Raw genomic sequence first — 13,355 nt, forward strand, 5'->3', positions numbered from 1 at the left:
GGACAAAGCGTCCGGACGGCGCTTCCTGTGTGACACCGGCGCCCAACTGAGCGTCATACCCGCCTCCGATCAGAAGGGGTTTGTGGCCCCTCCTTGGTTGCGGCCAACGGATCGGCCATCCGCACCTTCGGCCCGCGCAACGTCACCCTCTGCTTCGGCAGCCAACGCTTTAATTGGACTTTTGTAACCGCAAGCGTGCCCATGGCTCTGCTAGGCGCCGACTTCCTCTGCGCACACGGACTGCTGGTTGATGTCAAACGGCGTCGCCTCGTCAACGCCGAGACCTTCAGCTCCCTGGCATGCACATTGAGCAGCGCCGCTCCGACCGAGCTGGCATGCGCCCTCCCGGCGGCGAACGAGTTTGCTCGCCTGCCCACGGAGTTCCCGGCCCTCACGTGGCCGTCGCAGTACGACATGGGATCGAGCACCACATACCCACCACGGGCCCGCCGGTCTACGCCAGAGCCCGCCGCCTCGACCCAGCCAAGCTAGCCGTGGCCAAAGCCGAGTTCGACGCTTTGGAACACCTCGGCATCGTGCGGCGCTCCGATAGCGCGTGGGCTTCGCCACTACACATCATCCCAAAACCAGGGGGCGGCTGGCGCCCATGTGGCGACTACCGCCGCCTTAACGACGCTACCACCCCCGACAGGTATCCGATCCCGCACATCCAAGACTTCTCCGCCCGTTTGGCAGGACGGGTCATTTTTTCGAAGATCGATTTAATACGGGGATACCACCAGGTACCTGTCAGGGCGGCCGACGTCCCAAAAACGGCCGTCATCACGCCGTTAGGCTTATTCGAATTCCTGCGAATGCCGTTTGGCCTCAAGAACGCGGCTCAGGCATTCCAGCGCTTGATGGACGGCGTGCTGCGCGACCTGCCGTTCCTCTTCGTTTACCTGGACGACATCCTCGTCACCAGCATGTCCCGGGCCGAGCACCTCCTCCACCTCCGAACACTGTTCGGGCGCCTCAGCGAGCACGGCCTCATCGTCAACCCGGCCAAATGCCACTTCGGCACAATGGCCATTGATTTTTTGGGCCACCACATCACCAAGAACGGGGCCGTGCCGCTGCCAACCAAGGTCGAGGCCATCACCACGTTTCCGCGTCCCCGCTCCATAAAGGCCCTGCAGGAATTCCTTGGAATGGTGAATTTCTATCACCGCTTCGTGCCCCGCGCTGCTCAACTCATGCGGCCCCTCTATGAAGTCCTCCGGGGCAAGCCGGCCCAGCACGACGTCGTCTGGTCCGCAGCCATGGACGCGGCCTTTAAAAATTCAAAGCGGGCCCTCGCCGACGCAACACTGCTCGCTCACCCAGTGCTCAACGCTCCCATCGCCCTCACCACGGATGCCTCCGACTACGCGGTGGGCGCCGTACATGAGCAATGGGTGAACGGGGTTTGGCAGCCACTCGATTTTTTCAGCCGGCAACTCTGGCCGAACGAGCTCAAATATAGCACGTTTGACCGTGAGCTCCTCGGTCTACACCTGGCCGTTCGCCATTTCCGCCACCTCCTGGAGGGCCGACCCTTCACGGCGTTCGTTGACCACAAGCCGTTGGTTTACGCAATGGCCAAGGTCACGGAGCCGTGGTCGGCCCGCCAACAGCGCCACCTCTCCACCGTGTCGGAGTTTACCACGGACATCCGGCACGTCACCGGCAAAGACAACGCCGTGGCCGACTGTCTTTCTCGGGCTAGCGCGAACGCGGTCCACCTCGGCGTGGACTTCGCGCTTATGGCGGCTGACCAAACCACCGACACCATGGTGCAAGCCCTCCGGGCAGCGGACACGGGCCTCCGCCTGGCCGACATCCCCTGCGCGGACACTGTCCTGCTCTGCGACATCTCCCAAGGCCAGCCTCGCCCCATCGTGCCTGTTACCTGGCAACGCCGCATCTTCGCCTCCCTCCACGGCCTTTCCCACCCGGGCCGGAAAGCTTCCCAGAAGCTGGTGTCAGCGCGATTCGTCTGGCACGGCCTTCGACGGGACGTCCGCGATTGGACCAGCACCTGCACAGCCTGCCAACAGGCCAAGGTCCACCGACACACCCAGGCCCCGCTGGCACCTTTCACCGTGCCCAAACGACGTTTCGACCACATCAACGTGGACCTGGTGGGCCCCGTCCCCCCATCACAGGGGTTTCACACACCTGCTCACCATGGTGGACAGGACCACCAGGTGGCCGGAGGCCGTTCCCCTCGTCTCCACCACCACCGCCGACGTGGCGCAGGCTTTCATCGCCACCTGGGTCGCCTGCTTCGGCGCACCGGCGGACATCTCATCGGACCGCGGACCGCAGTTCACCTCCGAGCTGTGGGGCGCGGTCGCCCGCAACCTGGGGGTCAAGCTCCACCGTACTACGGCCTACCACCCCCAAGCCAATGGGTTGTGTGAGCGGTTCCACCGCTCCATGAAGGCCGCGCTCATGTCCGGCCTTCAGGACGGCGGTTGGGCCGACCGGTTGCCGTGGGTCCTTTTGGGCCTCCGCACGGCCCCCAAGGAGGACCTCCGGGCGTCCACCGCCGAGCTTGTCTACGGCCAGGCGCTACGCGTCCCGGGCGAATTCGTGCCCAACGCTACCAGTCCCTGGTCCGCAGCTCACCAGCGCTCGGACCTCCAGGAGACCGCCCGACGGTTTGCCCCCGTACCAATGTCCCACCATGGTGACCCCCAGTCCTACGTACCCCCAGCGCTTCGCACAGCGGAGTACGTTTTTGTGCGTCATGACGCATATCGGGGGCCACTCCGGCCGCCGTACGACGGGCCCGTCCGGGTCCTGCGACGGGACAAGTCGTTCGTCATCGACATCGGCGGCAGGTCAGACCGGATTGCGGTGGACCGCCTCAAGCCGGCGCACGTGGACATCGACCAACCGCCACGGCTGGGCCTTCCGCCGCGGCGAGGCCGCCCCCCATCCACGGTGCCCTCCACTAGACCGCCCACCACCACACCGGACCCCCCATATGACCCGCCAGGGGTCGCTTCGGCCGGGTCATCAGGACCCCCCTTAAATTGACCCTGCCGGTGCAAGTCGATTCTGGGGGGGCGTGTGTAGCGGTTGCCGCTGAACATACACAATCGCCTTACACCTGCCGAGGACGCAACCACGGAGCGATCGCCATGCCGGGCTCGCCCAGGACGCCCGGGCACGCCCAGCCTCGCCTTTCCAGGGCTCGTCCAGGACGCCCGGGCATGGCTGCTCTCGACTTGCCAGGCCTCGTCCAGGACGCCCGGGCACGCCCAGCCTCGCCTTTCCAGGGCTCGTCCAGGACGCCCGGACATGCCCGCTCTCAACTTGCCAGGCCTCGTCCAGGACGCCCGGGCACGTCCAGACTCGCCTTTCCAGGGTTCGCCCAGGACGCCCGGGCAGGCCCGATCTCGCTCTTCCCGGGCAAACGCTCCGGCATAAATGTGTATATATATTGCTGCCCGATAAACGGGCTTTTCAGAGTACCCGAGTTGATTTGACACAATAAAGAAACTCGGACGAATTCCAGCTTTTTGTCGCGTCCATTCTTCCGATTTACGTTGGAGCACAGCTCCTACAGTACCATTGTAATTTATTTTATTTTAATTGAATTACGGTATTTAAAATATTAGTCATATTATTCGAATAAAATTTATATTAAAAAAATCCGTACATTTAAAATAATGAGATGAAAGAGATTTAAATTCTTAATTTTATTGTTAAACACGTTCTTTAATATATTTGATGGAACGTTTAAACAGCATTACCTTGAGCGGTGTATGAATTTGAGGATCTGCATTCACTTCCTCCTCTTCTTCCAAATAGGTGCAGTGACGACGATATCGCACTGGCTTTTTATGCACTATATTGTTATTCTGTCACTACACAATACAGTCCTCTTTTTTAATGCCTTTTGAGAAGATTCATAGAAAAAAAGCGATCACAAGTAAGAAAAGTGTGGGCATTTGTAATTATCCTAAGATAACGTCGTGATGTAAGCTCGCCAGCTGGTTTTCACTTGGCGCTTGTTGATGACGCGTGTTGTGTCTCTTCAGATGTAGTCGTTAGTTCGAGGAGGTTTTATTTTCACAGAGAAAACGTACCAAGATGGACAAAAAGAAGAAAATCTACGAAGTTAACGCATCTTCGGTAAGTTCGTCGTTATACACAATATGAATATCAATTCGATTATACTTATAGACATAGTCACTAGTGGCGAATTGGTGCGTCTTTCCTTTCGTTGTTCAATAGGCCTATGCACTATGCAGTTTATAGATGAAATCCACGTATGCCGTATGGATTAAATGCTTTTTCGCTCAACGAGATATCGCACAATCCTCGGCGGATTGCCAGTAAACATCAAAGTTTTGTAAGGAACCCTCACAATCACATGCTAAGGCCACTAGAAGTAGAACGAAATTATATAATCATCAGTGAATATATTGAAATATGAGTGAGGAGAGCTTTGGAGTTTGGATTGTGGTATTGTGTTTTACTTTTGTTTCCAAGGTCAAGGCTCATGCAAGAGCGAGTTGAGGGGATAGAATGCAAATGCGTTCACTGAATGGAACAAGCGGTTACATGGCCTACTCGCAGGAGGAGAGGAGCAAAGGATACCTATCACTATCACTATCAGTACCAGCCCACAAGCAAATACCCAAGGGGATTGGTACAGGGTGGGGGTTAATGATTATGGAAAATGGATGGAGGATTACCTTAGATGGTGGATCATGAGTATGGATGAGAAATAACCTTAGATGGTGGATCATGCGTATCAGTGGATGGATCATGTGTATTGATGATGGTGGATCATGTGTATTGATGGAGGATAACCTTAGATGGTGGATCATGTGTATTGATGGAGGATAACATTAGATGATGGATCATGTGTATTGATGGAGAATAACCTTGGATGATGGATCATGAGCATGGATAGAGAATAACTTTGGATGATGGATCATGAGCATGGACAAAGAATACCCTTGGATGATGGATTATGAGCATGGATGTAGAATAACATTAGATGATGCATCATGAGCATGGATAGAGAATAACATTAGATGATGGATCATGAGCATGGATGGAGAATAACATTAGATGATGGATCATGAGTATGGATGGAGAATAACATTAGGTGGTGGTGCATCGCCACTTTGAGGTCTGAAGTGAAGAGTGTGATTAAACAGACTGGAAGGAGGTTCCACAAATGTGAGAAGCGAGCAATGAGCATAGATTTTGGGAGTTTCACAAGGAGAGGGGAACCCATTATCAGAAAAAAAAAATGGGCAAAATTGTTTTGATTTTTCCCGAGGTAACTTTGCACAAATTTTTACGCTCTCGCAGGTTGTTGGCGTTTGTAGCAGTCGCTTATCTTCCTCTGGACTCGTATGCAAAAAAATCCCACAAAAAAGATTTGGCGTCTTATCTTGTTTTTAGAGTGGTTTGTTGGAAAACTTTAAATCTTTGAACAAAGCTGATACAAACTGAGCCAGTCCGGGTTTGTGATCAACCCGGTACAACATCATGAGTTTCTCTCCTAAATGGAAAACATGTTTGCCGAATGCCTTAAGATTGTTCATTCCAAATTGGTCTTGAAATGTTAAAATAAGGTTTCAGACACAGAAAATGCTTGAGTGAAAACTCTTATCAATGAACTAAGCAGAGACACAAATACAGGCTTTCATTGGGGTTTTTGCATCCACTCTCACACATATTGTTCTTCGTAGCTGCATCGGGTGAGTTCAAACAGAGAATGGGGAGTGGGAGTAGTATCAACTCCCAAAGTGGGATTGCATAAATCAACATGCATATAATTCTCAGACCTTCTCAGTTTTTTCATGTAATGTTTCACAACAATAAGTATGCAAACAGATTGAACTGCATTTCACTTGTTTATTCCACGTCCAACATGGCGCCTAAAGTACTCTATATTGGCTGCATAGGGCGAGTCCAAATGTACAGAGTTAACCCCAAAAGCGGGACTATACAGATCCAAAGCGTTCTTCTATCCCTATTATGGATGCGAGTGATGGTGTCAATGATAGTAATGGCATTAAGAGTGGTAAAAGACCATTATCTTCCGAAAGTAGTGAAAGTTGGCACGAAGAAGGTGCGTGCTGGGGTTAGGGTTAGGGTAAGGTACAACGTAGCGTGACATCCATGAATTGGAAATATGGTTTATCAAGAACACCCTTGGTCCCGACCATTCTGGATAAAATACGTTTTGCTGTAACATTCTAATGTAGTTATACTTTTACTTTGAGACTGTGTTTGAGTTAAACATTATCGTATAACTATAAAAGTTATTGTAGTTCTGGAGTAAGGTTTTTGGAAAAGCGCTCCCCACCCCAAGACACACATCCCCAAGACACATCCCCAAGACACATCCCCACACACACATCCCCACACACACATCCCCACACACACATCCCCACACACACATCCCCACACACACATCCCCACACACACATCCCCACACACACATCCCCACACACACATCCCCACACACACATCCCCACTATTTACTTCAACCATAATTTTACCATAGTATAAGTATGTAGTATCTTTTGCATGGGTTTCTACTTGTACATTTAAAATTAGTGAATTTTGATTCACAAAACTTATACAGAAAATCAAAATAATGATCTCCATATTTGAATGGACAAATTAAAAACCCTGAAACGTGAGTTCCAGGTGATAACACAGCTTGTCATTAGTCATGTGATGAGGATTCTTCTATCGATGGATGAACCCCAAAATAGTCAGGAATGTATCCCTTCAAGACTTTTTAGTGTTAACTGACGTTATCTTGTATTTAATGAATGTTACATATTACCTGTGTGGATGGAAATCGGGTTTGCTGGGTTGAATATTGCTGTTGGCACCATACTGGCACAATGGTGGTGAATTTCAGGATTTTCACTTGTGATAGTAATTGTTTTTAAAATGTATGGCACGGTGCTGAAGGATCAGCACGGTGCAATACCATGCATAATATTTTGGTGTATCTATTTCCCAAACCCCTGTTCCTTGAAGCTGGTGGACTTGAAAGCAGAGCTTTTCCGCAAGCAGCAGGAGTTTCAGCAGCAGCGCAACACTGAAACGCCGGCCGTTAATTTGGCCCCTCGAATTGCGGCAAGGGTGGCATAGCAGGACACGGCTGTTCATGAACACACACACACACACACACACACACACACACACACACACACGCACACATGCACACACACCGCACGCATGCACACACATCACATGCATGCACACACACCACACAGACACACGCATGGAAATGGATACATCGAGACTTGTGAGTGTGAGGACTCCTTTCAATCTTCTGAAACCTGCATTTGGAGATTACAACCAACAACACACACTTCCTTAACTCCCTCTTTACTGCTTAAGCATCACAATAATCTGTTCACTCGTATGTACAACATTCAACAACTGCCAAATATGTTTGAAGTGAAAGTAAACACGCTTACAAATTGGGAATTACTATTTCTGATCATTGTAGAGGTTTATGCTTCACATGTTTACATACAAAACCTAGAGTTGTAAATGCACCTTCCATCACTTTCCTAGTAATTTTGGAAGAGGCAGTCATGTGTTGCCTTTTTTGGGAGTGCAATGCACATTTATGTCTTCAGGCTTTTCACATCCATTCAGAGACTCCTCATTGGCAAGACAAAGCTGCCTTTAAAGACTTTACTGAGAAATTCACTGGGGTTGTATTTCTGCTTTATGGTACATTAATCAATAATGATCAGATATAATTATCAGTTTTTGAAAGTTCGTTTTGTTTATCTTATCGGAATTGCACCTTTTGTTTGTCGAATAAGTAGCCAGATATTCTGTTCGTTTAGATGAAAAAAAAGATCTCTGTCTGGGATTTTGGCAGCATTATACAGGTGGCCATATTAGCCAGTTAATGTGGAGCATATATTTATTTATATATATATATATATTTACCGTAAAACTTCGACGATAACGCGCATCCCCAACTTGGACTTTTGTCGCGGTGTAAAAATCTATTGACCTATATATAATACGCACCCCCATTTCAGCACTAAATGAAAAATTATCGACGTAAAACATGTTATTACATCTGTCAAAAACGGCGAAGTCCATCTCAACCACGACTGTTGGCCACAATTTCGTACATCTCGTTGTCTGATAATATGGACCAACTTCCATCTACTCATCCAAACTCTCTCTTCCTCATATGTGGTGATTTCAATTGTCACCATGCCAGTTGGCTAGGTGTGGGTACCTCTCTCACCAGCCATGGCTTCTCAGCAAAGGACTTCTGCGACTCACTGGGACTGACTCAATCTGTCAATTTCCCGACCCGGATCTCAGTCAACGGAGCATCTTCCTTTCTGGACTTGGTTATGACTAACTTCCCTGAAAATGTCTGCTGCTCTTCTTCTGCTCCAATCGGCTCATCTGATCATGTGCTTGTTAAAGTGGACATCTCTCTGACCATTCTCAGGGAGCCTCCTCAGCGTCGACGAGTCTGGCATTTCACTCAGGCCAACTGGCACGGTCTTCAAGCAGCCATCAATCATCTGGACTGGTCTCCCATCTCTACCGCCTCTGACATCAACTCATCCTGGGAATTCTTCCAAAGTAAATTGCTCTCTCTCATGCACAGATTTATCCCATCTCGTCTTCAGTTGTCATACCCTTCCTCCCGTCCATGGTACACGGAATCTTGTGGTGAGGCTGTTGCCCAGAAACAACTTGCCTTCGTCTCCTGGAAAGCTAATCCAACGGAAGGAAATCTCATTTCCTTTCACAAAGCCCGAAACAAGTGTGTCTCCACCCTCAGGAGAGCCAGGAAACAATATCTCTCCGTTCTCAAGACCGAACTCTCCTGTCTGTCTCCCTCTTCCAAATCCTGGTGGCATCTGCTCAAATCTGTTTCTGGTGTTTGTTCCCCCTCCATCCCCTCCCTCACCTCAAATGGCTACACAGCTGACTCCGCACATGAAAAAGCTGAATGCCTCAACTCTGTGTTTGCCTCTAAATCTTGTGTCCCAAACCCATCCCTCTCTGTACCCAGTCGTACCCAGCTGCTCCTGGACTCAGTGTCCTTTCCTCCTGACAAGGTGGAAAAGATTCTGTCAACCCTCGACTCTGATTCTGCAACTGGACCTGACAGCATCAGCCCACGGGTCCTTAAATCCTGTTCTTCCGCTCTTTCACTCCCTCTCTCTGTTCTCTTCACCCTCTCTTTTGCTCAAGGTCATCTGCCATCTGCTTGGAAATCAGCCAACATCACCGCTTTCGACAAAAAAGGTGAAAAAACAGATCGTAGCAACTACAGACCAATCAGCCTTCTCCCTATTATAAGCCAAGCCATGGAATCCATCATTGCTTCGGATATGAAATCTTTCGTCTTCTCCAATGGCTTGATCTCTGATCATCAATTTGGTTTCAGACCTGGTCACTCTGCTCTGGACATGCTGCTTCTGCTTTCTCAACAATGGATGGAGGTCCTCAATGCCAAACAGGAAATTAGAGCTGTCTCCCTTGACATATCACGTGCCTTCGATACCGTCTGGCACACCCTGCTCTGCTCACCAAATTCTCCTCCTTTGGTATCCATGGAAATCTCCACGCATGGCTGGCGGACTTCCTCTCCAGTCGTAGTCAACGTGTGGCCCTGAATGGGTTTCTCTCATCTCCTCTTCCTGTTCAGGCTGGAGTTCCCCAAGGCAGTGTTATGGGCCCTGTGCTTTTTCTGGTCTTCATCAATGATCTCTCCGACTCTCTTGAAAATCCTCTCTATCTCTTTGCTGATGACTCCACTCTCTGCCGCTCCATTCCTCATCCCTCAGATCGGCAGTCTGCAGCCTCCTCACTCTCTGCAGACCTGGACAAAATCACAGACTGGGCAAACAAGTTGAACATGTCTTTCAATCCTGACAAATCTCACACGCTTACGATGTCTCTCTGAAAAGACCGACTGGACAACCCTCCCATCTACTTTCTGAATAATCCTCTCCAAGAAGTTCTGTCACTCAAGCTTTTGGGTCTCACTGTCTGCCATGATCTTTCCTGGGAAAACCACATTTCAAATCTGGCCTCCAAAGCCCGTCGCCGACTGGGCATCCTCCGTTGTGCGAAGTCCTTCCTTGGCACACTTGAGCTCCTCACCACATATAAGGCTTTCATCCACAGCTCAATGGAATACTGTTCCCTCCTCTGGGCTGGTGCTCCTGCCTCACACCTAGCTCGTCTTCACGCTGTTGAAACCAAAGCGTTCAGAATCATTGGAATCTCCCGCGATGAAGCTACCTCCGAGGGCCTTTCACTTACTCACCGCAGGTAGGTTGGTGGTCTTTCTGTCTTCTACCGACTCCTCTCCGGCCTTGCACCCCCAGCTCTCTCTGTGCTCTGTCCCGCAAATATTCCTACAGGTCGCACAAGATCTGCCAGCAACCCTCTGATGGTTAAACTGCCGAAATCTCGGCTCTCTGCTCACCTTCACTCTTTCATTCCTCTTTTCTCCCGCTTCTGGAACAAACTCCCTCACTCCCTCCAATCCCACTCCTCCCTCCCGGTCTTTAAAACAGCTGTTCACCACCATCTCTTAGCTTCCCCCATCCAAAACCTTGATCTTTTCTACCCCCGCTAATTTCACCCAAAATCCACTTTTTTGAAATACCATCGTCTTTCCTGGAAATCCTTGGTGTACTGTGTTTATACTTCTCCCACCCCCCTCCCCCCTTCCCACGCCGCCTTCCCCCAATACCTCTCCCTCCCACACATTCCCGATGTCCCTGCTCTCAAATGTTGTGTTTATGTGCTTCCCCTTCTCTCCCCATCTTGTCTACCGCTCCCCTTTTTATATACTTTGTCTCTTTGATTTCTTTTTGTGATAAATGTTCGCTCTTTCACGAGCCTCGATTCTGTGTACATAAAAAAAAAAAAAAAAAGCGGTGCTAATGAAAGAATATCACGGCAGGTCAAGGAACTTAATTTACGACAGTCGTAAATCGTATCAATCACGATGTTCAGTTGTGATTGTCCAAGGTTTAAACATAGCAGCGCATCGTAAATAAACAGCGGAAGTCAGATTGCAATCCAACGAAGCAACCCATATCCTATTGTCGGACGACAATCACGTGGTACTCAAGTTGCTGATTAATTGGCTATATTTTATTATAAAACCCAAGTGTTCTTTAACAGCTTCATTCAGTTGTTCATAAGATTTAGCAGTGACTTCTATTTCCACTAGTTTTCTCACCGTAATTAACCATGAGTTCTCGACGACGATCATACACTGCGGCTCCAAAACTAAACATTGTTCAATACGCTGAAGATCACGGAGGAAACTGGCCGAACGGGGTCATGCGGCCGCCCATCCCGAGCTCGAGGCCAAACTGCTCGATTGGGTCACAGATCGTCGGCAACAGGTCGGTGACGTCAGCATTTCGGAGGTGTGTGTGTGAAAGCCGTCATGCTTGTGAAGAGGCTGCCGCACATGGTCACCTTCAAGACGTCACATGGATGTCTTGTTCCAGGCAAATGTCCCAAGAATGTCTTGTTCCAGGCATAAAGGATCGTTTTATGAAGCGGCACGGTCTCTACCTGGACAATGACATATAAGGTGCAAATCTGGAGGAGCTTCTTCATCTCTTCAATGAGACCAACGAGTCGGATACTGAATACTTTACTTCATGGTTGTGAACTTACAGATTATATGTTCTATATTAAACATTTAGCTATTCTTTGTTGTTCTTTGAGTATTGCCACTTCCGTTTTTTAAGACGTCCTCGAGATCATCTCAATCTGAAAAAAAACTTACAAAAAAATTAGACCTATGTATAATACACACCTCTAACTTTAAATAGATTTTTGGGTAAAAAAAATAAAGTGTGTGTTATAGTCGAAGTTTTACGGTATATATATATATATATATATATATATATATATATATATATATATATATATATATATATATATATATATATATATATATATATATATATATATATATATATATATATATATATATATATATATATAGCAGTAAAGTTTGTTTGTTTATTTGTCCTCTTATAACTCGAGAACTACTCATCGCAGAGCAAAACCAAAGGCATATTCGGAATCAGTACGTCTCAGAGCAACTACAGCACACCTTAAAATTTAAAAAACTTTGCGTTTTAAAATTATGACGTCATCAGCGTATTTCGGAACGTTAATTTTTCAACTTCATATTCGGAATCAGTCCTAGGTGTCCATTTTGAACTATAAAAGACCTTCAATCCCTTAAGTGACTGTTTTTCGAATAAAGGTAACAGATTGGTAAAATAAATGATAATTTAATAAAGCGAAATGTCTATTGTACTGCTTTACAAATTAAAACACACGATGCCTATTTTTTCTTATACACCGCCCACAAAGTTATAACCTGAACTGACGGATGTTTATTCTTTTCTTGAGTACGGAGGGGGATATGTGTCCGTATTTAAGTGAAGAATTGGACATTATGACTTAATAGATCGATTAACAAAAAAATCGATTGGTGCAAGCTAAAGCCTTTTGAAGTGAACTGATCGTACTTGAAGTTTAAATGCATTTGAAACGTATGGCAAAGGAAGTCCGGCGTCCCAGAGCCGTTTACTTCTTCACTCGCACAGATAGGGCACGGAAAGAGAGTGTAGTATACTGTTTATCGGAAGCAATTTCTTTGGTACTTTCCATCGATTAATTTCGTTCAACTTCATATTCGGAATCAGTACGTCCCAGAGAAACTTCGTAACGTTAATTTTTCAAATTCATCCGATTGACATGGGACCAACGGCATGTGACAGAGAGTGAAACATACATGCTACATTTATTTGAAGACAATGACTTCCGACTTCCGGGTTCGGAATGCGGGACCAATGCCATTTGACAGGGAATAAAAAATAAATGCGACATTCAATTGACGACAATGACTTCCGACTTGACTCCCCCTCCCCCTCCCCTCCCCTCCCCCTCCCTTTTTCCCCTCCCCCTCCCCCTCCCTTTTTCCCCTCCCCCTTCCCCTCCCCCTTCCCCTCCCCCTTCCCCTTCCCCTCCCCCTCCCCCTTCCCCTCCCCCTTCCCCTCCCCCTTCCCCTTCCCCTCCCCCTACCCCTTCCCCCTTCCCCTCCCCCTACCCCTTCCCCTTCCCCCCTACCCCTTCCCCCCTACCCCTTCCCCCCTACCCCTTCCCCCCTACCCCTTCCCCTTCCCCTTCCCCTTCCCCTCCCCCTTCCCCTCCACCTTCCCCTTCCCCTCCCCCTACCCCTTCCCCTCCCCCTTCCCCTCCCCCTTCCCCTCCCCCTTCCCCTTCCCCTCCCCCTTCCCCTTCCCCTCCCCCTCCCCTCCCCCCTCCCCCTC

The 13,355-nt window shown here is 48.8% G+C and overlaps 1 protein-coding gene across 1 annotated transcript in view; it reads left to right on the forward strand.

Annotated features, from left to right (window-relative positions):
- The first annotated feature begins 3,957 nt into the window (after positions 1-3,957).
- CCDC174 (coiled-coil domain containing 174) overlaps positions 3,958-13,355 on the forward strand; it is a 48,494-nt gene continuing 39,096 nt past the window's right edge. The window contains exons 1-2 of the mRNA XM_078776378.1: positions 3,958-4,128; positions 7,015-7,113. Of these exons, the coding sequence (XP_078632504.1) occupies positions 4,087-4,128; positions 7,015-7,113 (141 nt within the window). The 5' untranslated portion in view covers positions 3,958-4,086. The remainder of the gene's footprint in view (positions 4,129-7,014; positions 7,114-13,355) is intronic.

The sequence above is a fragment of the Myxine glutinosa genome, chromosome 4 (genome assembly GCF_964187855.1).
Source record: "Myxine glutinosa chromosome 4, kmMyxGlut1.1, whole genome shotgun sequence".
Lineage (NCBI taxonomy): Eukaryota > Metazoa > Chordata > Myxini > Myxiniformes > Myxinidae > Myxine > Myxine glutinosa.